At 36.7% G+C, this 26978-nt stretch overlaps 1 protein-coding gene across 6 annotated transcripts in view; it reads left to right on the forward strand.

Moving 5' to 3' along the window:
• FGF12 (fibroblast growth factor 12) overlaps positions 1-26978 on the forward strand; it is a 501860-nt gene that overhangs the window by 470373 nt on the left and 4509 nt on the right. For all 6 annotated transcript variants that reach the window (XM_010959262.3, XM_010959261.3, XM_074365891.1 and 3 more), the window contains one exon: positions 14757-14955. In XM_010959262.3, coding sequence (XP_010957564.1) covers positions 14757-14955 — 199 coding nt within the window. The remainder of the gene's footprint in view (positions 1-14756; positions 14956-26978) is intronic.

The raw sequence follows: 26978 nt of genomic DNA on the forward strand, positions 1-26978 counted from the left end.
CGATCCTACAGCGCAAGTGCTCTGTAGTCATAGTGCATTCCAGCCTGTGTTTCTCACTCATTGACCATTACAGTTTCCTCACTGAGAAATGTTTCAGTCACTGAGCATTGTAATCACTGCCAAGAAGATGTTTAAATGAAAGTGTAATTTAAACCCAATGAGCAAGCAACACAAGCAAATTCTGGCGTTGTTTCTCCTCAGCGATGGTGGGGATAGTTATGTAGTATCCCTGCAGTGACACTTCGCCCCCAGTAACAGCCCTTTACTGCGTATTCAGAGGCAAAATGTCATCATCTTTGGAAAGCCCACAATGTTCACGCCAGCTTTCATTAGAAATGTAGGTAGTATTGGAAGAGAAATGTTAGGTCCTCTGGATGGTGGGATTAATCCAAATCATGGAAAGGCTGAAAAATAAAACAAGTAGAACCCAAATAAGGATGTAGTGGGTTGTTAGTTTGTCCGTTTGTTTGTTTGTTAAATATATATTTCTTGTATGGCGGCCCGAGGTGTTTTTGGTGGTCTAATCACCAGGACTTGAAAGATGTGGTAAGTAATCAGGTTTGTTCTCATTCCCTCCTTTACTCAACTAGTCCATTCTGAGTTGTTTATTTAATGGGGGTTTCATTGATCTTCCTTTGGTAGTTTTTCACAGGAAGTACCATTTTTTTTTTCTATGGGATCAATGATCTTATAGTTTATCCTTGCAGTCATGAGGCTTTTGCTTGTTGTGTGAGCCTGGGTAAGTAAGTAAGTTCCCGTTTCAGAGTCTAAGCTTTCTCAGATTTAAAATAGAACTATTGCAGCAGCTGTACTTTTTAAATTTAGATTTATTTTTATACAATTTTAAAGATTACTTTCCATTTATAGTTCCTACGAAATATTGACTGTGTTCCCTGCATTATACAATACATCCTTGTGCCTATCTTACACCCAATAGTTTGTACCTCCCACTCTCCAACCCCGACACTGCCCCTCCCCCACATTTGTAAAACCACTAGTTTGTTCTCTATATCTGTGAGTCTGCTTCTTTTTTGTTATACTCACTAGTTTGTTGTATTTTTTTAGATTCTACGTATAAGTGATATCATACAGTATTTGTCTCTTTCTGTCTGACTTTACTTCATAATGCCCTCCAAGTGCACCCATATTGCTGTAAATGGCAAATTTTCATTCTTTTTAATGGCTGAGTAATATTCCATTGTGTGAGAGTGTGTGTGTGTGTGTGTATACACATACATATGTGTATATATATTCATTTTCATGTTCTTTTCATTATAGCTTACTGCAAGATATTGAATATAGTTCCCTGTGCTACACAGTATAAACTTGTTGTTTATCTCTTTTATATATAATAGTATTTGCAAATCTCGAACTCCCAACTAATTCCTTCCCCTTGTACGCTTTATTAGAGATATGAGAGCCACATCTAGCTAGTACTTTAATTTCACTCGACCAACAATGCTTTCCCCCTTAATTTAACTTACTGTTTGAAGCAGTAACATATGCATAAAGAAAAGTATGTCCATTTTTTACAGTTCTGTTCTCCAACCACCCAAATCCTGTCCTAGGAGGTAGACAGTATTACCAGATTCTTGTGAATCCTTCAAGAGACTTTCTAAACATAACACAAGCAAATACCTATTTGTGCGTATGTGCATATTGAACACAAATAGTGCCTGTGCAAATACGTATGTGTCTGTATTATGGATGTGTGTATTTAATACAAATGGTGGTATGTACAAATACACACATTTGTAGATTGCTTCTTTTATTGAATAATTCATCTTGGAAATCTTTCTAAAGCAATAATTAGCTGCCTTATTGTCTTCAGTGGCTGTATAGTATTACATTGTGTGGACATGCTGGGATTTATTTAACCAATCCCCTACCGAAGGACATTTAGTTTTTTTCAGTATTTTGATGTTACTAGCATCTTTACCTTGAATATAATCTTGAACATACTCCATTTTCCACATGTGCTACTATATCTGCAGGTCATATTCCCAGAAGAGGGTCGGTGGGCCAGTATGTGCACTGTGATGTGAGAATTTATTCTCATTTCCTAATAGTTTAGCTTTGGCTACATCCCACAAATTTTGATATTTTGGGTTATGTTATTATTGAGTTAGAACTATTTTTAATATTCTTTGTGATTTCTTCCTTGGCCCATGGATTTTATATGTCTGCTTAATTCCAAACATTGAAGGATTTTTAAGATGTTGAATTTCATTAATTTCTAATCTTGTTGTCATTCGTGAACATACTCTATAAGGTGTCAGTCTTTAGACTTTTTATAAGGCCCAACATTTATCTTAGTGAGTTTTCTATGTGTACTTAAATAACATTCATTCTGCTCTTGTTTGGCATCATGTTCTACAGCATTGATGAGGCCAGGTTGTTTGATAGTGCCTGCATTTTCTGTATCTTTACTAAGTTTTCCTATGTGTTTTAACAGTTGCTGAGAGAAGAATATTAAAATCTCTAATTATGGTTGTGGACTTATTTGTTGTCCTCCTTTACTTCGGTCACTTTTTGCTTCATGTATTTTGAGGTACTATTAGTAGGCACATACATAAGTAGGATTATTATGTGTAGGTCCTAATGCCCTCCCTGACCTTGGAGCCTTCTGAGGACTCGGTATCACAACAAGAATCATTGCAGCAAAGATGTTCTTTTATACCTCTGATAATGCTCCTTGTCTTGAAGCATCCTTTGTCTGACATTAACATAGCCATATCTGCTTTCTTATGCTTACCGTTGACTTGGGTGTATCTTCTCCACACTTTTACTTTGAATCTCTATGAGCCTCATGGGGATCACTTCTAGACAGGATATTGTTGGGCTTTGCATTTTTGATCAGGTAGGCGGGCTTTGCCTTTTAGTGGGAGTGTTTGCTCTGTTTGCATTGAATGTGGGAGTTGATAACGGTTGGGTTTAAATTACCACCTTGCTATTTGTTTGGTATTTATCTCATCTGACTTTTATTTTTCTTCTTATTTCTTTTTGTTTAATTAATGCTCTTTATGTTTCATTTTATTTTCTGTGTTGTATTCTTAGATCCACCCTTTTGTATATAGTTTTTGCTCTAGAGAGTACAACAGAGATACTTACTTTGTGACAGTCTGCTTAGAGTTAAGATTAAACACCTCACGTGAAATGTAAGAACCTTTTTAAAACAATGTATTTCAATTAAACCCCTGTTCTTTCTGCAATGTCATATGTTTTTATATTATAACGCTCTCAGCACGTTATTATTTTTGCTTTAAAAATTAAAAGAAGAAAATGTATGTTCTTTTATATTTATCAACACATTTATGATTTCCAGTGGTATTTATTCCTTCCTATATCAGTTTCCATCTGGCATAATTTCCCTTCAGTCTGAATAATATCTTTCAGCATTTATTATAATTCAAGTCTGCTAGAAATGAATTCACTCATTTTGTTTATCTGAAAAAATGTTCACTTTATCTTACCAAGTTTGAAGGATATATGCACTGGATATAGGATTATGGATTCAATTTGTTTTTTACTTTAGCACTTTAATGATGTTATCCCGTTGTCTTCTCACCTTCATTTTTCACCTGTGTTTCATTTGTCTTTGTCCTTTCTTTGCTTTATTTTAATTTTTTTTCTTTATTTTTATTTTTCAGAAGTTTAGTTATAATGTGCATGGGCATAGTTTTGGTGTATTTATCCTGATTGGAGTTAGCTGGGCTTCTTTGATATGGATCTGTAGAAATATTCATTTTTATCATATTTGATAAATTTTGATCACCATTTATTTTTATGCCTTATTCTATTTCTTTTGCTTCCACATAGGTTAGACTGTTGGACATTGTCAGTGATTACTGAGTCTGTTTTGTGGTTTGAGTGGGGGAGTCAAATACGTGTCTGTGTATTTTAGCTTGGATAATTTCTATTAATTTGTCTTCAAGTTCAATGATGCTTTCATTTGCCAGTTTCTAGTCTGTCAAGAAGTACATCCAGTATTTTTTCCCTTAAGTATTGTCCTTTTCAGTTCTAAAAATCTCATTTCTTTTTTCATGATTTCCAATTTTTTGCTGATATTTCTTGTTTGTTTACTCATTATGTCCTTTTCTTTAAGTCCTATAACATAATAACAAGAGCTGTTTTAAAGTCCTTGTCTACCAATTCTAACATCTGGATCAACTTGTGGTCTCTTCTATTGACTGCTTTGTTGGCTGGTTATGGATTACATTGCCTTGCTTATACCTATGTTTTATAATTTTTTATTGTATGTTAGACATGTGTATGATATGAGTGTGTGCCTTTCCCCCTGACTTTTAGAGTAAAAACTAGTAAATCCTCTTGATCTTGTCAGGGTGTGTGTGTGTGTGTGTGTGTGTGTTTGTGTGTGTTTAGGTCTTGACTATTTTGCTTCTGTGTTTAGTCTGAGGTAGGGAGAGACCTTATTAAGCATGTGATCCTGAAATGGCCATTCTGAGATCCCCACAAATGTCCAGGGTGCTCATTCAGGTGTCTGTCTTGTCTAGAAGTTCATCACATCCCAGCCCTGTCCAACCATGTATGTCCATTCGGTTCCCAATCTCACAGTAGCTGTTCTATGTAGGCTTGAGACGCCCATTCTGAGCATGTGCTATCTATCCATAAACCCAGGACCCTCAAGGAAATTCCCACACAGACTCCTCCCAGTTGTACCACCTTCCTTTTCTCTGGCACCGTTGCTCCGAAATTCAAGTCCCTTTAGCTGTCCCAGACTCCAGTTTCTGACACCACAGCTCAAAAAACAAAACAAAGCAAAACACACAATGCTATACTTCAGCTTCACCTCTCCATTTCAGGGTTGAAAAGTGCCCTTGAAGAAAGCCAAGGTTAACATGGTGCCTATGCATTTTCCTCCTCTCAGAGATCAAAACCCTGCAATTCCAGTTAACAAGTGCTTGGATATTATGTCCGGTTTTATTGGTTTACATCAGGAAATTAAATTTGATCCCGGTTATTCTGACTTCATGAAAGTTGACTGAGGAAATTTTTTAAATTGGGAAATTTCATGTAAAAAAGGCATATTTCCATCCTTAGTTGGTCATTTTTGGGGCCCTTTAGAGTATTCAAAATGACTTTCCAAAAGGCATAACAATGTTTGAATAGAAATACGGAAATTTGAAAACATTTCCACTTTCATCCTTATCCTCAAGAGGAAAGAGAGAGGCTGAGGCCCCCAAGAAACACATCCTCTTGCATGAATGTGTTGAGGGTATTCAGCAGACTTGCTCTGATGTTCAAACTCAGTCATAGAGGAGCATTTGGTTACATACTGTGTACCTGCTTACTTCATAAGAACTAATGGTATTGGTAATGAAGAATTGCACTGTTCCCCCAGTACCTCCTCTCTATCTCTAGTAGAACATTCAAACTTCTGGGAATAATTCTGGTGATAACAGTGAATTGCAGCATGATATATCCCCTCACCCACTGGCCTCCTAAATTCCAATTCCTCACCCCATCTCTATACTTGCAGGCTTCTGGCTAGAGGGTAAGTCAAATCATGCTGTGGTATTTTGCCTCCTTAGAAGGTGTTAAGAACCTGAAAAGCACTGCATCACTTATCTCAGATTGACATCAAAACCATCCTCTCCCAGAGAAAGAGAAATGGTCAGATTATCGTTGTGCTCTGTCAACAGATGACCAAACTGAGCCTTAAGCAACATAGCCATGATTAGCCTGTTACAGGGAAGAGAAACTCAGGACACATTATTTGAATCCCACAAATAAAGTGACTTTTTTCAACCTACTGTTCAGGCAACTCTATTCTCATTCTCATCTGAAAATTATAGAAAACAAGGAAAGTAAGTAATACTCTAGATACTACATTCAGCAGACCTTTGTTGTCTTGTTTAATAATCATAACCTTACGGTGAAGGTATAATCAGTGTTAACTTACAGGTGATGAAACTGAGCTGTAGAGAAATCAAGTAACTTGTCCAAGTTAAAAACTCAGGGGAGTTCAATCTTTGTTTCTATCTGCCTCCAAAAGTACATTTCCAATACACTAAAGTTTTCACTATTTTATGATGATATAAATTTACCTTGTTGCTCTGCAAGATTTTGCAAAGAAAGTGTTAACAAAAAAACCTTTAGTTTTAGAGAAGTTAGCGCAATAATTTTCCAGCAAAAAATACCTCAAAGTATATAGATAAAGATTCCCATATCTGTAGAGTTTTTTTTAAGTTATAAAATTAGACTTGTTCTAGTCAAAGCAACCTAGTTTTTTTTTAATGCTTCATTTGAGATAATGTATTTTAGCATTTGCTTTGCCGCTTGTCAGGATGGAAAACAATGCTTCTCTTGCTTGATTTAATATCATTATGTCTGACAACACAGTTAACAAAGCAACTGCTAATATTCCAAGGGTTTTCAAGTTCTGTGCCTCTAAAAGCCACTAATAAAGTTAGCAAACTGGAAGCTTCACAGCTGAATATTCAGAGGTTAAGACCAAAGGAACTATGTGTCTCTCAAGTTGTTGGACACAAATTGTGTTGTAAAAAAATCAAGTTTTTTATTTCTTTCTTTTGATACACAGCCCAATAAACAAGGTTGTACAGCAAACAGAGAAGATGCTTTTGTACATTAAAAAGAATTTAGATTTTGGTTTCTAATTGGAAAGGCAAAAAATCAAAACAAGAGTGTTCTTTGTATCTAGCATATGTTTGAAATATTAGTAATTTTTATATTTCATAGGGAGAATCATTAGTCATAATTACTTATATAATAGCAAAGTTTATTTTCTCTGATTACATTTCTTTTACATTTTTGTTCTCTTAATATGTTACTACCATTTCTTTTTGGTAGGTAAGCACTGTTTTTGAAATTACAGTATTTTATACTGACTTCTTAACTTCAAGAAATTATTTAACTATTTTATATGAATGATAAAGTTATAGAAGGTTTAAGTCAAAGGAACATTTCCGATTGCCTGGTTTAACAAACAATTCTGTTTTATACTTAGGGGAACTCAGGCTAAGGAGGAAAGTGATTATCCCAATTTGAACACAAATTAGAGATACACAGGAATAAAACTCCAGGTCTCATGATGTCTTTTCACCATATATATATTTAATTCCAAGAACTGTTGAGAATTTGAGGGGAATTTAGCAGTCGCAGTAACTACCTTCATAAAGCTTAAACAGGTAGTGTTAAATTGTGAAGGAGAAAACAAAGTAAAGGATTAGAACATGACTGGAGGAGGTGCTAAATTATGTAAGGTAGTCAGGTGAGGTCTCAGATAGTCACACTTGAGCAGTGACCTGGATGGAGTGACCTGGATGGAGTGAGGGATCGAGCCATGTTAATAAGCTGCTGATGAGGTTTTGAAGAACAAAGGATGTCAATTGTGTAGGACTTGAAATGGTTTATGCATGTTTTTGAGAAATCGCAAGGAGACCAGTGGCTGCACATTCATCCCATGGATTATTACAGCCAGAGCAATAAGAAGGAAATGGAGATCTGCAGAGAACTGTATGAAGACAAATCGTAATTGGTACCATTTAATTATATCAACTATACAGGATTATACAAGTTGTGTCTTCCTACTTGAGTTAGAAAGCATACATTTGGCAAATAAAGGTAGAAAGGAGCAACAGTGGTTGTGACTGAATCACATAACATTCTTTATGCCTCAGAAAATGTGTTCCAAGCAGTTGTCACTCTAAAATGTAGAAACTTTTCAAGTTGTGGTTTCAAAGTTTTCTATGTAAAAGAAATAATCTCAAATAATTGTATAGGTGTTTGTAGGTATCAAAGAGCTGGCACATACGTAATTTGATCTTTATAGCCTTATGAGTCTGTAGTAAGCGTGGCATCAGTTTTACAGTAGAGGAATTTGAAGTTCAAAGAGGTTAACTGAGGTGCCAAAGGCTGGTGTGGCATTTGGAAAGTTATCAGTGGATAATAATCCAGAAATTTAGAGAATCCAAATGGTTTTCCAGGAAATATTTATTGTGCATTTCTTCATGTGTTGTGGGCAATTCTTTTTTTCTATTCTCTTTATTTTATGTTTTGATGTTATTGTAGGAAATTACAAATAGTTAGTTTTGAATTAGGCAGTTTCACAAGCACTATTTATAAATAAAACACGTAAACATGTGTGTTACATAAGGGACTGTGATAAAAAGTGAGTAGAATGAATGAGTTGGAGAGAAGATGGAAAATATTTTTCTTGAATTAATTATGTGATCCAAAGCATTATATGTTCAACATGAACCAAATCTGTCTACAACCCATGAATGAATGTCACTGGTATAATATTTTCATTCATCATATGTTAGCTAATTGTGTGGGAAAAACTTGATTTTGAGAGGACTGATTTTGAGAAGTAGTATTTGTCATTTTACTAAATCTTTACCACATTTTTTTGCTCTGCTAGTATGGGTTTTTTTATTGACCAATAAAACACATAAAAAAGTATACAAACTGTCATAGAACTCAGTGAATTTTCATCAAGTGAACACACCTGTGTAGCCAGCACCCAGATCCAGAAGTAGATCATTGCCAGCACCCCGGATTCCTCCCCTTGCTTCATCTCAATCATTTCCCTCCCTAAACAAAGGTATCACTATCCTAAACTCTACCCCAATAGGTTAGTTTTACCGGCCTCTGAGCTTTATACAATTGAAATCATATAGTATGTAGCTGTCTTTTTTGTTTGGTTTATTTTGCTTCATATTATGTTGGTGAGAATCATCCACATTGTTGCGTATAGTTGTAGTTTGTTAATTCCCACTGCTCTATAATATCTTATTAGCAGAATATATTACATACTCATTCTACTCTTGATGGCCCTGTGGGTTGTCTCCACTTGAGGGCTAATATGAATAGAGCTCCTATTACCATTCTTGTAATGGGGAGATTAGATAGATAAATAAGTTGATTGATAGAGAGGTTTCATTTGGGTATAAATCCAGGAGTAGAATTGTTGAATCATGGGATATACTTATTCTTATCAATACTGCCAAACAGTTTTTCAAAGTGGTTTTACCAATCTATTTACCATCATTTATGTATGAGAAGTCTGGTTGCTCCATATCCATTTCAACACTTGGCATCATCTATTATCTCATTTCAGCTATACTTGAATGTAACCCATGATGAATTTTCCCAGCTTTATTGAAGTAGATTTGGCAATTAAAAATTATACATCTTGATGATTTAATATATGTATACATTGTGAAATACTCATTATAATCAAACTAATTAACATAGCTACCATTTTCTTTCATTTTCTCTCTTGTTTCTCTCTCTCTTTTTTTTTTTTTTTTTGTTATTATACTGTCTTATGATCCAGCAGTCCCAGTTGGGGATATATCCAAAGGAAATTAAATTAAGATCTTGAAGAAATATCCACACTCTCATATTTATTTCAGCACTGTTCACAGTAGCCAAGATATGGAAACACCCTAAGTGCCTGTCAACAGATGATAAAGAAAAAAAATTTTATATATATGTATATGTGTGTGTGTATATATATACATACATACATATATATATATATATATTTCAGCCTTAAAAAGAAGAAAATCTTGCCATTTGCTACAGCATGGCAGATATTAGGTTAAGTGAAATAAACAAGATGCAGAAAGATAAATGTGTTGAATTTAGATTGGAATCTAAAATAGTCAAACTTATAGAAGCAGAGTAGAATGATGGTTACCAGGGGCCAGAGGAGGGGGAAATCAGGGGTGTTGGTCAAGGAGGACAAAGTTAGTTGTGCAAAATGAAATAGTTCTGGAGAGCTAATGTGCAACAGTGTGACTGTAGTCAACAATATTATATTATATACTTGAAATTTGCTAAAGGGCAGATCTTAAGTGTCTTCACAAAATTTTTTAATGCAAGAACTATTGTCTCCACTTTATGAATGATAAAACAAAGATTTATCAAAATTAAATAGCACATCCAAGATCATACAACTGAAGAGACAGAGTCACTACTGTCACTCACTGCTGTCTTATCACTTGTTGTTGTCTTTGTTGTTTCCTTAAAACATTTTTATCATTTACTTCAACCAGAATAAATTGAGTGCTAAACTTCCTAATAGATACTGATGAAGCAAGTGTCTAGGATGGGAGCAAGAAAAGCCATCATGATACAAGGCAAAGTGCATTAAATACTAATTTTTTAGTAAACATTAGTATTTAAATACTATGAGAAGCTAAAAGAGGGCAAGTTCACAGTTATCTGCAGTAACTGAGAAGAGCATTTGTCATGGCCTGTTAGAGAAGTAGAGAGGACAACTTGAATAAAGTACAATTTGAGGGTTAGGAAGTGTGGGCATGTCTAGGAATTAGTATGTGATGAAAACTCAGTGATAATCATGGCAAGAAATATAACATTTTATCCGTATAATTATCAAATTCCTTAAATCTCTGTCTCCTTGTTCCTCATGATACTTACATCTAAAGGAGAATGTCATTCATATGGGGGTGGGGTGAGCCAAGACTGACACAGTCAGAGGCTGGCTCAGAAAGTAGCATCTCATACTGTGTGGTGGCAGAGCCTAAGACTGATGGGAGAAGCCAAAACCTGTGTAGGATCTCAGTGGTCTAAGTGCAGAGAGAAGAGCAGGAAGAGATACGGGAGACACATCAAGGCAGAACACGAAACTATGAAGCTGGGGATCAGAGAGAAGAATTCTAGAGAGAGTAGACTAGAATCAGACAGATGGGGAGAGACTGAAGGGAGTCACGAGTGGTGGCCTTGGGCTTAAGTGATGTTCCAGCATTCATTTGTCATCTGGAATGAAATGGGCGGGTGTCCTTAACTTTCCAAGACAAGGCTAGGATGAATAGGTCTTTGGAATGTGAAGAATTGGTCATATAATGACCTGTACCATGCTAGAAGAACAACAAAAAGTTGTGCAAATGCTGCTTAAAAAGTGAGTGCTCAAAAATAATTTAAAAGCACTCTCAAAAGTCGTATTCATATTCTATTTAAATCAAGGTCAGTTTAAGTAGAATATATTAAAGATTTAGAAATATGTTAGAGTAATAAATGTGAGAAATAAACCTAGCATTTCACATGTCTACCCACATGATGTGCATATGGGGATGTTTCTATTTCATCAACAAATGTTTCTGTAAGCTTTGCTAAGTACCTACTTTGACCTGAGCGCTCAGGATTACAGCAATAAACAAATACCATTTATGAGATGCAACACAACTGCTAGTTAGTTTTACAAAAGGGAAGAAATCCCTCCTTATACTAGCTACTTACTCTTTCTTCATTATACACCCTGAATTGAGATAGTCTAGGATTTTGTCACCTTGGCTCAAAGCCTGCCCATCTCTATTACACATTAGATTTATTGTCAATCTGAGCATACTTTTATAACCTCGGAACCTCTTCTGAATATAGGTGATTGCCCAGGTCTTTGCCAAAAGCTTTAGATGATTTTTTAAAATATGTGAGTATCTATTATTTGTTTTGGCTATAGTGGAAGCAGTCTAGGATAGAGCTTAACTTGTGGTATAGGGTCCTGGACCCTGGGGTAGATGTCATCGTCTGTGACCAAAACACAGAATTCAATGTCTAGTTACATGGTTGATTTTATTTTTCTTGCTATAAGGGAAAAAAATGTAAGAATAATAGTGTGTTAGAATTTTTTGTAAAGATTCTCTAAGTTTACAATGTATGTCCATAGCCATCATCTTATATTCCTTAAAATAACTTAGTTTACAATTGAAAAATAGGAAAGTCAAAAAAGCTCAACCACTTACCTAAAGTCCCACAGCCAAAATGTATGGATCCAGAAGCAAACCCCAATTTTCCTACTCCAAGTATAAGACTTGACTTCTCACTACACAAATAGAGTGATAACAGCAAATGTACTGTAAATACTTCAATGCCCAACTTTATATTGAAATTGAAATTGTGAAAATATGGTAAAGGTTGCACTTAGCATGAGTATCCACGCTGGCTCAGTGTTCTTAGGGTTTTCCTCACCATTTCTGGGAGGTTGCCTGTGCCCCGTAGAAGTGCCTACACTAAGCTCTTGCCGTTTTTCCCTCCTGAAATGTTTTTCCCTTGGTCAGGTGTTACCAGTTGCCTCATTTCTGAATTCAGATCCTGCATAACCCCTTTATTTTTTTTTTTATTTTTAAATGCCTTTGGCTTAAAAATTTTTTTAATTTTTAAATTTAAAAGTTTTCAAAATTTATTTTGGTGGGGGAGGTAGTTAGGCTTGTTTATTTATTTGTAATGGTGGTACTGGGGACTGAACCCAGGAATTCATGGATGGTTAGCATGCACTCCACCACTGAGCTACACCCTCCCCGCTTGCATAGCCCCTTTAAAATATTAAATGGAATACTCCATGTGACTTTTTATATCTGATTATGACCTAGATGCTGCATCTGGGATCCCCATTTACCGACTGAGAAGTTCAAGGCTCCGTCCGTACCTAATGCTGTTCCTGGCGCCTGCCCCCAGGACTACAGTCCCTGCCCAATATTCTGGACCTTTGTTGTTCTAGAGCAGACTTTAAACAGTCTTGAAACTAAACAGAAACCTAGGATTTCACCAATTTATTAAATAAAAGTAATTATACCTGGTAGATGTGGTTTTTATGATGGTTTACCTCCAATCAACAGCGTGGTATCGAAAATAGGCTTGGTTCAACTGTAAGAAAGTATCGTGTGACATGGGAAAAGGTACTGAACCAGCAGCCTGGGGCCGGGGTTCTAGCCCAGGGTCCGGGTCTCCTCTAACACCCTATGACTCACAAGACAGTTATTTCACTATCATGGGCTTCAGTTACTTTTTAAAATAAAGGCAGCAAACTGAACTGTCACTAAGCAGCTTTTTATCTATCTCCAAATTTTCATATTTCTGTGAAATAATGTTTTTGAGGTTCATCTGTGTTGTCACATGAGTCAGCACGCCATCCTTTCTTATGGCTAAGTAACATTCCTCTGTATGGCTGTGTCACATTTTGTTGTTCATCCATTCTTCCATTGACAGATGTCAGAATAACACTGCTCTGAGTGTTTGTGCACAAGTTTATGTGTGGACATGTGTTTTCACTCTCATAGGTGTATATCTAGAAGTAGAATCGCTGGACCGTATGGTAACTGTACGTTTAACCCTTTGTGGAACTGCCAAACTATTTCCCACAGCTGCTGCATCATTTACATTTTCACCAGCAAGATATGAGGGTTTAAAGAAACTACTTACTATTATCCATCCTTTTTGGTATGGCCATCGTAGCAGATGTGAAATGTTACTGCAAAGTCATTTGTTTCTTTGATTCCTAAGGCCACTAAGTTTACTTAAACTGAGAGTACTCTGTGACATCATACTTTTATTATCAAAATTATTATTATTATTGAAATACCATCACTACTATTATTATTTTAATGTCTACAACCACCTTTCCATTTCCTTTCCTTTCCCATTTTTTAAGCCTCTTTTTTTTTTTTTTTTTTTTTTTTTTTTTGCCTATAATTTTTGAGCCATTTAAAATCAACGGAGTCCTTCCAGTAGTGCCTTGTATCCTTGAAGCCCTTCATCAGTTCCTGCAGATGCATCCCTGTAGCTCTCTGCAAGTGAAGCCAAGGGATTAGTTTGGAAGAATCACCTCCAAGGACATGGTTTCAACAGCTTTAGTTCCATGTAACTTAATCCCAGGTGTAACTGCATTAAATCGCTGGGGCCTTTCATTGAAAGGGTTACAAGGAAGAGATTCTCCCATTACGTGGTGAAGATGACTGTGACTCTCATGAATATGTTTGACGTGTAGGATTCTTACTTGTAGCTGAAGAAGATGCTGTCACATTTGCTTTTCTTCTGCTCCTCTTGGAATGGGAGGAATTTCTTCTTTCCATGAAATACATTTTGTTCATTTGACATGTTAGGATTTGATTTGATTGTGTTGATTATAAAATCTTATTGTAAGTCACTAAACAAGACTCAGGCAGAAGAGGTGAACTTGAGGCAGTGATTGTGAAACAATAAATGTGAGTTCTGGCATTGACGCTGTAATTTGGTGGTTGTTTAACTTATAATCATCTCACCATTTGGTTGTCTCACTTATCAAATGATGGAGGCGAGGTAGAGGATTTTTGAGGTTCTTTCTTGAACTAAAACTCTCATGCTGTGTTTCATTGGAGATCATACAATGTAATGGTAATATTCTTTTTTCTATTACCTTTTACCGGGTATTTTTGCCTGAAATTTTCGTTACTAATTAAAAAAAGATTTCAGAGAAATTAACAGGAAAGTTACTAACATTAAGCAAAATAGTATATTGGTGATTGCATAGAACAAGCTTTGGCTGCTTAATAGATTTGTGAGCATAGAGGGTAGCCCCTTCAAAAGCATCTGCTGAGCCTGTGTGTGCTGCACTGTGTTATATTTTGATTCCCAGGGGTACATTTTGTATGCTACGGCCCACTAAAATGCACAATGGCCGTTCTCTTAAATCTTATAAAGCATTATACTGAGATCAGAGTTTGGACCTGGGCACAGTCTCGAATGATATTAGCCCAAGGTGTGATTCAACCCTGAGCAGTTGGTTCTGTGGAGTAAAGTTTGTTTAGAAAGGAAATCTTGTTTCTTGACTTTGCATGCTGAATCTTGACAACCGAGCATTAACAGAGATTACATGCATTATTGCTTATTTTTTCTTAGCAGACGACCTATATTTCAGGCTTACTGGATTTAGGCAGTTGCTGGTTCATTATTCAATCCTTTCTCTCTTCCGTATTCTTTCTTCCCTGCAGGATGTTTTCACTCCAGAGTGCAAATTTAAGGAGTCTGTGTTTGAAAACTACTATGTGATCTATTCCTCCACACTGTACCGTCAGCAAGAATCAGGCCGAGCGTGGTTTCTGGGACTCAATAAAGAAGGTCAAATTATGAAGGGGAACAGAGTGAAGAAAACCAAGCCCTCATCACATTTTGTACCAAAACCTATTGAAGGTATGAGACAAACTTCCCTTCTTCAGCCTCCATCTGTGTGTTGATGCCAGTTCTGTCCCTTGTCCTGTCACTCAACAGAGATTGTAATGCAACAGATGAGAACAAAGAGTCAGAAAACACAGTAGTACTTCTTCCTCTCAAAACAAAAAACAAAAAACAAAAAACCTATATTACGGATACTTGGCACTTAGAAAACAACTGATTGAATATACAGGCTAGAGAACTTGTCAAAGCAGAAAAATAGTGATATTGACCATTTGGAATGAATTTCCTTCTTTATTGAACACAATAATTTAATTTCTCAGGCTACCCTCTTGAAAAACCAATAATACTATTACAGGGCTTTTAAAATTTTCACAAGGCTTTCAGAAATGTTTATAGTCTAATTGCTACATCTTTATGAATAAATCTGAGAACATAATGAACAAAATAATACATTAATTTTTCTTTGTAGTTTTAAGGAAAGAAAATAATATTCTATTTACTGTGATCAATAAATGTTACCATATTAAATTTTATCCTTCTCAACTGAGCCTATAACTTGCCCTCCCTTGGTCACTTAATGTAGTGGCCACTTATTTAAAATTGATCAGTGGGATAAATAATTTTATGCTGAGGAAACCCATTTTTTTGGCAACTGGTTTTCTAAGTCAGATGAGAATATATCTTTTGGATGATCACATTTACTGTATTCAGTCAAGATTTTTAAAACAGGCTAAGAAGGCAGCAGTGGTCTAAACATTAACCAACATAACGCTCTTCTCTGAAAGTCACATAAACCATTAGATCAGCTTCCTTGTGGAAAAAATGGGAAAACTGAGACAGCGCATGGCTATTCTGTGACTTAGCCAGTGGATATAAAGATGGAGAAGGACTATATGCTCCAGAAAACTTTATAATATTCTTGGAGATATGAAATATGTTTACTAATGACAATAGTGTGACGTAAAAAGTGATGTATTACGTGTTGCCAGAAATGAGACTGGGATTTAGGGAAGGAGCTATCACTTCCATCAGAAGGAAGATATTGGAAGGTTGACATTTAAACCTACCTTCAGAGCTAGTCAGGTTCAGAACATGTGAAGTGAGAGATGGGGTTTAGGTAGACGCAGACACTCTGGGTGCAGGATGAGTCAGCTACTAAAACTACTGCATCATTTTTATTTGTGCATTTAAGTGGACTTCTTGTATGTGCTCATTAACAATTTTTAGAAAATTCAGGAAAGTATACAGGAAAAGTAAGAAGTCCACGTGTTTTATTTTATTTATAAAATAAAATGTTCCTTTTATGAATAATACATTTCATACTGAATCCCACCCCGCCCCCCAAAGAAAAAGAAACACCTTTAACCTACCCTCCTAATCATGACTTCTGTCACACTTCAGCTAGCCAAACGTTTTGGGTCTGTGTGATCATGTATGCATTTCCAAGAGAAATGTATACAATTACCATGGTCCTAGTTTGAGAGCTGCCTTAATTCTACGTATTTGCTGCATTTCAGTCCAAATGTGGGAAAAGACAACTAGACATTCCAACTGTATATGGTAGAATTCAGTTTGGTTGCATACAACACAAAGCCCATGGAAGAACAGCTTAATCATACAAAGTTTTATTGTCTCACAAACCAAATCAAGAAACCCACTGTCCAGGGCTGATTCCATGGCTTCCCAGTTGTGAGGGACCTCGGCTCTGTCCAGCTTTGAGTGCCACTCTCCCCAGTGTGTTGTACCACTGTGCCCGACACTGTGCCCAGCACAGCCACAGACAGTGGCCCTGGATCTGCCCTTATCCCCATGATCCAACAGGCATCCCCATCCCAGAGAGCAGAAGAAGGGGTGAAAAAGATGGAGGCAAAAGCTTTGTGCCAGTATTCTCTTCAAGATGATCCCTGTTCTCCATATGATGTTTACATCCCACTGACCACAACTCAGGCACGTGGTCACACTTAGGTGCAGGGAAGATTAAGACTGTAGTCTTCCTCCTAGAGGGCCACACCACAGGTAAGTGTCTAGTCATTTGGGGAGAATGGCAGGTTGGGGTTGGGACAGCTAAGAGCCCCTGCTTTACCCTGCCATCATCTTTACTTTAGAAGAGCTCTGATTTCCTAATTTTCTTATAGAAAGCTTTTGGTTGATTGTTTTGTTTTCATTTTACTTATTTACTGATGCTTTAGAATGATTCTACTTTTGTTCTGGGGGGAAAAATAGTCCGTTCTAAATCAGGTTCACTAATACTTGGATTTACTTCCAAGGCTCGTTGTCTCTTTAGATTGTGGGAATGAAAGCTTAGGTGTGGAGTTTATAAAATGTGATGAGAAGCACTCCCGAAGATGAAAACAAGAACTTAATTCATTTCAGACCAAAGGCCTTTTAATTCCCTAGGAATGTCTTTGTGTCTTAGAGAGCAAAGTTAACTTTTCTGAGCAATGTTCGCTAACAGTTTTGTAAGTGCTCACTTTGTACAGGTGTTGTGCTAAGCACGTATCATTTATTGCCCCTTTTATTTTTCAGTCCATTTCTATGAAGTAGATTCTGGTATGATCCCCATTTTACAAATGGAGAAAGTAAAACACAGAGACATTAAGTAAGTTGTCTCAAATCAAGCAGCTTGTAGTGGCAGAGTGAGAATTCAAGCAGTGACCTTCGGACTTGAGGGATCAAGTGTTTAATCTCCAGGAAGACTCCTGAGGTGGTCTGAGGTCTGAGATGTAACTTCAGGGTAGCCTAATAGGACCCTAGTTGATGCTCCTGTCTTCTCTCCTTTTTTAATCCAGAATGTACTTGCGCCTTAGAAGAAAAAGTCCTTTCCGGTTCGTGGAGATCTTCAGTTCTCATACTGTAACTGATTTGACATTGATCCGTTCTCTTATATCTCATCTGTATTTTGATATCAATATCCTAATATTATAATACGAAAAATATAAGCAATTAAATAGTGATTCTCCATGCAGTTATATTGCTGTCAGTTATTTTAGTTTTTAAAGGAATTTTTGTAAACCTGTAAGCCCACCTCTGTTACTGTTACCACCAGAGCCCAGTGCTGCAGACAGTACATGTCCCCCCTCCCTGGTGGCACTGGCCCCTTATGGAGGAAAAGTCAGAGAAGGGAAGGCTTGTTTTGTTTTTGTTTTTCAAGTAGCTTTGCCTTTTCCCCAGTCCTGATGGTGGCATCATTTTGAATGTCAGGATGCCCCAAATTAAGCTGTGTCAGTGCGAGGATCTTTAAGTCCTGCACTGGTTCCATGGTAATAACCCACCAGCCCCCTTTCCGACACATTTCACCCTCCCTCCCGTGTTTAGAACATAGGTGGGGTTAATAAGGGGTTGCAAGGGCATCTATTCAGACAGATGGATGGACTTGATATTTAAACCCATTACCACGTACATCGCACATCAGCCTTTACTCACCCTCCCCTGGAATTGAAGACAACAGCAGTCTTCACTGCTCCCAATTTTACCCTTTCAGAGCATTGTTCACACCACAGATAAGCAACTCCCCCTGATTTAAATTGTCTTGATGGGGACCTCCCCCTCTGTCTCCCCAGGCAGCAGCCACATACTTTTTGACAAAGAACAGGAGTCTCCTCCTTTTCTCCTCCCTCATTGTTCAAGGAGCTCATTGCTTAGCTCCTGCAGGTGGCTGGATATTCAGAATCTAGTTCCATCCCCTCTAAAAAGAATGTGCTCATTCCCCAAAATTTAAGTTTCAATAACTTAATCCTGGAGAGAGAAATGTATTTTGTCAAGGAAAATTAGGAAATAGCAATTGAGAGCCATTGCTACCGAAATCTTAAACTTGGACTAAAGGACCATTTACCAGTTTCTACCAGTTTACTTTCTAGTAGGGAGACGAGACTAACACGCACATGCACGTGCACTCCCTCACACACCTGTAGGGCAGTTACAGATTATCCACTCGTCTGTGAGGACTGTTGCTTCAACTTAGTAGAACCTGACTGAAGTCCCAGTAGTATAATGTAGATCATTGTTTCCCGAACATCAGTATCAGAACCATCTTGAGTTGTCTTAAAAGCTACCAATTCTCAGATCAAATCTCCAAAGTATTCTGATTTTATTGTCCAAGTGATTTTTGATGACAGCCGGGTTTGAGACTCAGTGTTCTAGACTGAATTTGGTGTTTCTTGATTTATTTTGATCAAATCTGTCCATAGGCAGTTACTTAAATTTATTCAAATTATTGTGATCCATATTTTGGACTAAACCTAATCTAATATAGAGGAAATTGTCACTCTGGCACCGTGGAATTAAATATATTAAACATGTTACATTTTTTACCTTTTTCCTACTATTGTTGGGATGGTTGTACTTCAGTGCTGGGTTAAATTCCTATATGGAGTTAGTAGAGGTAATACCAACTTTGGACCTAATTGATCACTAATAAAAACAAAAAACAAACAAAAAAATTGATCACTAATAAAGAGTAACCTGACAGAAATCAATTAGTCAAAGACAATCAAATGTCTAATTCTTCTGGTAAAATTTCTTTTCAGTGAGTTGCTAAGTAATTTTGAGAAAATAGTTTATTTCTTCAATCTAAGTGATCTCTGGAAATGCAGTTGCTTATAAATTCCATCTATTTCACAGGAATAATATGAAGATTAGACATTGTAAGGAAGTTGGATTTCTCAAATCTGTCAGTCAATGCAAGGTGCCTTTTTCATTTTCCCTTGGATATTTGACATTGTGTTATTGTGTTACGTCCTGGAGAAAGGCTATGAGGTGTGGTATTGAATAAGGCATTAGAGACAATGAATATTGAATTTGGAAGGAAAATAATAATCTCTTCAAAAACTATGTAATGAGACACCAAAGAAGTGAACAAATCAGGGGTCCTGATTTTGTAAAGCTCCTGTTGGGAGGATACTATGGCAAATTATTTTGATTTTTTATTTCAATTAACCGAAATGAGAACTAGATGGTTTGTTTTCCAGCATCCTCTTTTGGACCCAACCACACTAAAAGACAAAAACAGAAAGATCGGGGGGAAAGGTACCTTTGCTGTCCCTCATTGTCTTCATTATAGAAAAGATAATAGTAACTCTCTCTCTCTCTCTCTCTCTCCATCTTTTGAGTTTGGGATCTCCACCAGCCTGTGACACCTTCTTTTCCTCAAACCAGTGTAACTCATTTAAGGTAGCTTTTTCCTGGCTTTGAATTTAGTCTTTAATAAATCCCCCCTACCTTCCCCTGACACATTGTCCTTCCATGTCTGTCTCTCTCTTGCACACAAATACTGCTTCTGATCTCTCTCTAAATGAAGATACAGATCTTTTTGCTCACAATGTCCCTTAACTCTTTTAATATTTACAGCATACTGGGTGCATTCTTTTGGCAATACATTGCTTCTGAACCAGCACTTAATGTTCTCCTGCAGTTCTAAAGAGATTCCATGTGACATTAATTAAGGTGTGAAATTGCTTCCTGTTAATTGCCCACACCCTTCTATGATCTGCTATTAAGACAATTAAATTTCTTTAACGGTACATTAACTAGCAGAGCTATCTAACCCTTCCTCTTCTTGGGAATTACAGAAGGCCAAGGAAAATTTGATTAAATTGGTAATAATAAAAAAGATTAGTCATATTTTATTCTTCTTGGGCGGAAACTGATATAGGATGGGAGTTCTTTATAACATGTCAGTTATGAACTTTATCAGAAACTGGAGTTATCTTGCCTCCATTTGGAAACTATCTGTCAGCCCTCCTCTCAAGTTTCCCAATTCTCCATTCCAGAATAATGTTGACACTCAAAGCTTTACGCTTAGGTCCTTCACAGCTATCAAGACTTCCCATTTTTTAATGATTTATAAGAATCCAGCAGTGGTATAAAAATAATAATTAGTAGCAGTTGTACTACTTGACATTTGCATGATATGTTATTATTTTCAACATTCCTCCCTAACAGGAGTATCACTTGATAGTCGCTGACACTTTGGGAGAATACAGATTAAGGTTATCATTTCAGTTTTAAATATGAAGAAACTGAGTTTAAGAGAGGTGATGTAACTCACTCAGGTCCATACAGCTAGAAAGACGCAAAACTAAGACCAGAGTTATCTTTATCGAAAATGCTGGTAGAGCGTCCAATGAGTTGCTGAATGAGGCTCGACTATTAGGGTTGGAACGTACATTCAATAGTGACTTGACAGGAGTGATTTCAGTGGAGTAGTGGGAGTAAGACTAACTGGAGTGGATCCAAATTACAACAGGAGATAAAGAAAAGAAGAAAATAACATTAAATGACCCTTCTGAGGAGTCCCGTTACAAAAGGAAAGTAGAGAAATGGGGAGCAAGTTGGAGAGAAACATGGCAGTTGCACGGTGGGGCTGGTTTGTTTAAAGCTACTACAGCATGTTTCTAGACTGATGGGGAAAAAGTGAAGATTGGCATTATAGCAGAGAGGGTCCCTGAGTAACACTGACTACAGGGGATGGGATCAAATACACAGGTGGCAAGTGGAGGGTGAGGTTTAGATGGGGACAGGAAGAGGTCAAGTATTGTAACAAGCAGGGAGCCAGAACACGTGCGAGCAGATGTGGGCAGGTTGTAACTTTTGTGGTGGAAATGTGAAGACCTTGTCTTCTGCATCTCTTTTCTAAGTGAAATACAAAGGTGGAAGCTTATTGACAAAAAGGAAGGATGGGCAGGAAGGATAAAAGGGGAGGGAGAAAAAGAAAAGAAGGAAAGAAGGCAAGCCTGTTACCCAAGTCTGAGGAGGGTCTGAGGCCGTTTTCAAAGTGTGAGGAGGAAAGAGGTACCGAATAGTCACTTGGGAAGAATGGGAGAGGGAAGTGGCTAGAGGAATGAAGTAGGATTCCAGAAAGTGTTGAGTGCCCCCAGGAGGTTTGGGGGTCAAGATTTTGACTGAGACCAGGCAATGAAGTTTTGTTTTTCTCCAGACACATTAAACCATTAAACAGGAACCCTGGAGCTAATGACACCTGAATTTGAATGCTGATTCTACCCTGTGTCAGTGCACTACTTTGAACAAACTATCCTTTTTGTTCTTCAGTTTCCTTACTTGCCAGAGGGATCAATAAAAGTATCTACCTTTTAGGGTCATTTAAAATAATCTTAATATGTACAATAGCCAAGACATGGAAACAACCTAAATGTCTATTGACAGATGACTGGATAAGAAGATGTGGTATATATATTACAATGGAATATAACCCAGCCATAAAAAAGAATGAAATAGTGCCATTTGCAGCAACACAGATGGACCTAGAGATTATCATATTTAGTGAAGTAAATCAGAGAAAGACAAATATCATTTATATGTAGAATCTTAAAAAAAAAGATACAAATTTTATTTACAAACCAAAAATAGACTCATGAACAAACAAACTATGGTTACCAAAAGGGAAGGGCAGGGGAGGGATAAATTAGGAATTTGGGATAAACAGATACACATTACTATATATAAAATAGATAAACAATAAGGACCTACTGTGTAGCACAGGGAACTATATTCAGTTTCTTGTAATAACATGTAATGGAAAAAAATCTGAAAATAGTATGTATATATGTATAACTGAATCACTTTGCTGTACATCTGAAACTAACACTGTAAATCAACTACACTTCAATAAAAAATAAAAGAAAATATTAGTATATATAAAGTGCAGATATATAATAAGTGCTGAATTAACATTAGCTGTGGTTATGAGGACAGTGGCTACTGAGACAAACAATACTCATGCGATGGTACCTGGAACCTGGTTTATTATAGTTGTTTAATTTATAAATAACAGCAACTCCTGAGATTTCACTTTTTTAGACTTTTAAGAAAGGCATTATTTTAGTTTAAGTTTTCCAAGAGGAATTCATGACACTTAAAATAAAAGCGGTTATTGAATATTAAAAGTTGCAAACAGGGTCTCCGAGCTATTATAATAGCAAGAAATGCCTGCATATTCTGGTAACTGCATTTGCAACAGAGGTACCAGTGAAAAGAATGTAATAGAAAAATATTAAATGGAAAGCCTGCCCTGGAAAGACCCGTACCTAACCTTACAAAGAAAGGATGGATTTATTTTTAATAAGACTTCAAAGCCCAGTTATATATATTTGGTCTTTTTCTTTTCTAATGGCACAATCTTGCATTTAAAAATAAAGCAAAAAAAAGAAATAGAGCAAATACTGTATCTTATTACAAAGTTGGTAGCTTATGGTCATGTTATGAGCAAGCGGAGCATTTTATTTGTGATAAAATAATATACAGGACTGCAGGGCTTTCTACAGAAATATGAGCCGTGCATCTCAGGCAGCTGTTAAAATGACAGCCTTCACTGTGTCAAGTCACTCAGTGACTAGTGTCCATCGTATGGGTGTGTTCTGTTCACATTAACGCGTTGAACTGGGGATGCCAAGTGAATGCTACGCCTTAAAGTAACACATAATATGGGCTATGTTATTAGGAACTTGCACTTGTCCTTGTGTCTGTGAATGAAGAAGAATATGCTCTCATCAAATCTCTACCTCACTTTTACTTTGAAAGCTGGGATAAATCCCTCTGCTTCAGTGTGCTATAGATCAAGAAGTGTCAAAACATGAATAAAAGGAAACATCCAGAAGCAGAAGTGGAGGAAGAAGAGGGGAGAGGGAGGGTGAAGGGGACAAAAAGGAAGAAATTGAAACATATATCAGAATAGAGGGAAAACAGAAAACTGATTTGAAGAAAGAGTACTAACAAATCATACAGAAATACTGCTCTGTTCAGAGCATGATTTCCTTTGACCATTTATCCAAAACTATTATGGTATCGCACATGTTAGAGGAGCAATAGTATTTATTTAAAAAATATCCTGTGGGTGAAAAAAGAGCAAGTTTTTATTTTTTAATACTCTAAAGAGGAAAGAGCATAAGAATGATCAGGGCAACCCAGAAGAGCCAGATGAAAAAGTAACGTTGTTGATCATGAGGGTATGGCATCATCAAGACACTGAACATTCTTGAAATCTGGATATTGAAACTTTCTTGGAAAAAACAGTGTAAGATTAAATCGGAAAGAAAGAGAAATCAGTTCCATATCAACAGCTGGCCATTAAATCACGCCCCCTGAAAACGATGCCTGTATCACAAGCACAGCCCACAAGGTCCTGAATGAGACAGTTAGATAGTATCATCCCAAATTGCAGTCCGAGGATTTGTTTCCAGTTGTTGAATCTGAGTTTCTGTGAAACAGTTCTGGGGAGCTGGGAGGACACAAAAGATAGGACATTGGATTTTTTTGTCTGTTTTTTTCACTTTATTCTCAATCTGGAAATTACTCCTCATCGAAATAACTAGATTGTCAACTTTGCTCTTATAACTGTAATGGGCCAGAATGCATAAAACAGAGTTCTTGGGAAGGAAATACTAAACCACAAAGAGATTTTTTTTTAATTCTTAAGCCTAGAATAATAAATCTATTTTCTAATGAAATGATAGCTTATTGTAACAGAAAGTGGTGGAAAAGCCCCTCTGTAAATATCATTTTAGTTCTTTGAACTACTGCAAATCGAGAGACTGGGGTTCTTTGCAAGTGCTAATAAGGAACTGATTATTAGAAAGAAAAAAAACTTAATCTTGCATGGAATAGGAATAATTTGAGAAACACAGTTTTGGTGCTACGGAATTTATGTAACTATTGAAGATCAGAATCTGGACAGTTCCCTAGAAATGTTTCTTAAAGGTTTTTCAAAATTGCTTAATGGTATATGATTGGAAATTAATACCAGAACTCCAAATTCTAGTAGTGGCAGCTGTAAAAAATGCAATTAATTTTTACTGTACATTAAAGTATATAGGATTCTCATATGTGGGATTAGTAATTCTTGTTGTTTGTTTAGTCTTCTGAAGTTGTTAAATTAAGCTCCCCACAAAAGGATAGCCCTTCTCAACATGTTAGTTAGCTTAACCAAGGGAGCTTAACCACCTTTCAATTGCAGTCAAAATAATGATACTTGAAATATGTTAGATATTGACTACAGTTGTCCCTCAGTGTCTGCAGGGAATTTGTTCCAGGAATCCCTGCAGATACTAAAATCTGCAGATACTCAAGTCCCTTATAAAATGACATAGGAGTATTTGCAAATAATCTATGCACATCCTCCTGTATACTTTAAATCATCTCTAGGTTACTTATAATACCCAATGCAATGTGAATGCTATGTAAATAGTTGCCAGAGCAGGGCAAATTCAAGTTTTCCTTGTTGGAACTTTCTGGAATTTTTTATTGACTAATTTCCATCCACAGTTGGTTGACTCTGAGGATGCAGAACTCACAGGTACAGAAAGCCAGCTGCATATTAGGGAAGCAGCAGGTCTCATACATAATGGTGCTTCAGCCAGGTTTGTTCCGAAGGAATTAAGACGGTGTTTGCAAGGCATCAGAACAACTCATAAAAGTTTGAAACGCTGCCAACCATTTCTTATGTAATCTGTGCAGTACAACTCAGTTTGACTGATTCTTCTTGACTAACCTGACTGGCTGTATTCATGTCATGTAAACATAGTTAGACATTTTTCCAGGTAAAGAGATTGAATAATACATTTTTCCCTAGACACTCATATACTTGATGGGCATACTATTAACTATTCATTCACTGTCAGATTAAGACTGATATATATCATGATCATGATTTAAATCCTCTGGCCTGGAATTCAGGAGGTCTGACACAGGTTAGCCTGTCAGTCTCATCCCTCACCACCTCTCAGTTTTACCCCATTCTGCCAACAATCACTGTTTCTCTTATACGACCTGAACTTCATCTCTTCATTCTTATCAGCGCATCCATTTCTCTGAACCCTCTGCATCCTTCAAGACCAAATCAACATCAAAGAGCTACTTTACGTATCGTTTCTATTTAGTTCTTCTGTGGCCCCGTCTACCCTGTGATTTGTGTGCACGTGTGTGCTCTCTTTCTTAGCATTGAGCTCCGTGAGGGCAGGAATACAGAGGTCATTTCTCGCAGTTGCCAGAGAATCTAGCAGAGCACCTGACACAGAGTAAATATGTACCTGTTCAGAGAATAAATGAACAAGTTATTGTTGAAAGAAATTCATCTTTGGATATTAGTCTGCAAAAGAGTAATTGGCATTTGGGGAGAGAAAAAAATGAAAAAAAAAAAAGAATCAGAATGATACAGTATTAGTTAAGCCATATTAAAAGGATCCATAAATGTTTTGTGAACCAGTTCATCCCATCAAAGAAGTCCAGGATACTCTGCCTCTCCTAAGTCTACATATGGAGGTCAGGTCCATTCAGTTCAGGAAGTTTTCTCAACTCTCCTCCCCATCATTTAGTAATTGATAGCTTTAGCTCTAATCAAGACACTTCTCTTCCAGAGAACAACAAATCCTTCTAAAACAGCACTGTGTATGGAAAAATAATATGAACTACATATGTAATTTGAAATTTCCTGGTAATCGTATTTCAAAAATAAAAACAAGCATGAAAGAAATGTTACTAACATATTCAACTTAGTATATTCAAAAGATTGTCATTTCAGTATGTAATCAATGTAAACGTTATTACTGTGATACTTAATTTTTTGTGTGGTCTTTAAAATTCAATGTTTATTTTATACTTATAGCACACCCGAATCAGGACTAGCCACATTTTAAGTGCTCAGTGACCATGTATGGCAAAATGGATGCTGTAGGAGGTAGCTCAGTCCTAGGATGCTCTCATCAGATTTTCCTATCCTCTCACCAACGCTGTCTATACCTCTTCAATATAAGCCAATTCTCTCTTAGTACAGTCCTAAGACTAGTATTTCTGACTGTTGGGGAATTGGTGGCTCTTCCCATGCAAATAAGATATCTGGCTTTAATAGTTACTTCCTTGTTTATAGTTTACACTCAGGGTATTTGTTCCTGTAATCACACACACAGAATTATGTGTAATTGTTATGTTGTATAAAATACACACAACATAAAATGTACCATTTTAACCAATTTGAGAGTACATTTTGGTGCCATTAAGATGTTCATGATGTAGTGCAACCATCACCACCC

This window comes from Camelus bactrianus, chromosome 1, assembly GCF_048773025.1.
Source record: "Camelus bactrianus isolate YW-2024 breed Bactrian camel chromosome 1, ASM4877302v1, whole genome shotgun sequence".
Taxonomy (NCBI): domain Eukaryota; kingdom Metazoa; phylum Chordata; class Mammalia; order Artiodactyla; family Camelidae; genus Camelus; species Camelus bactrianus.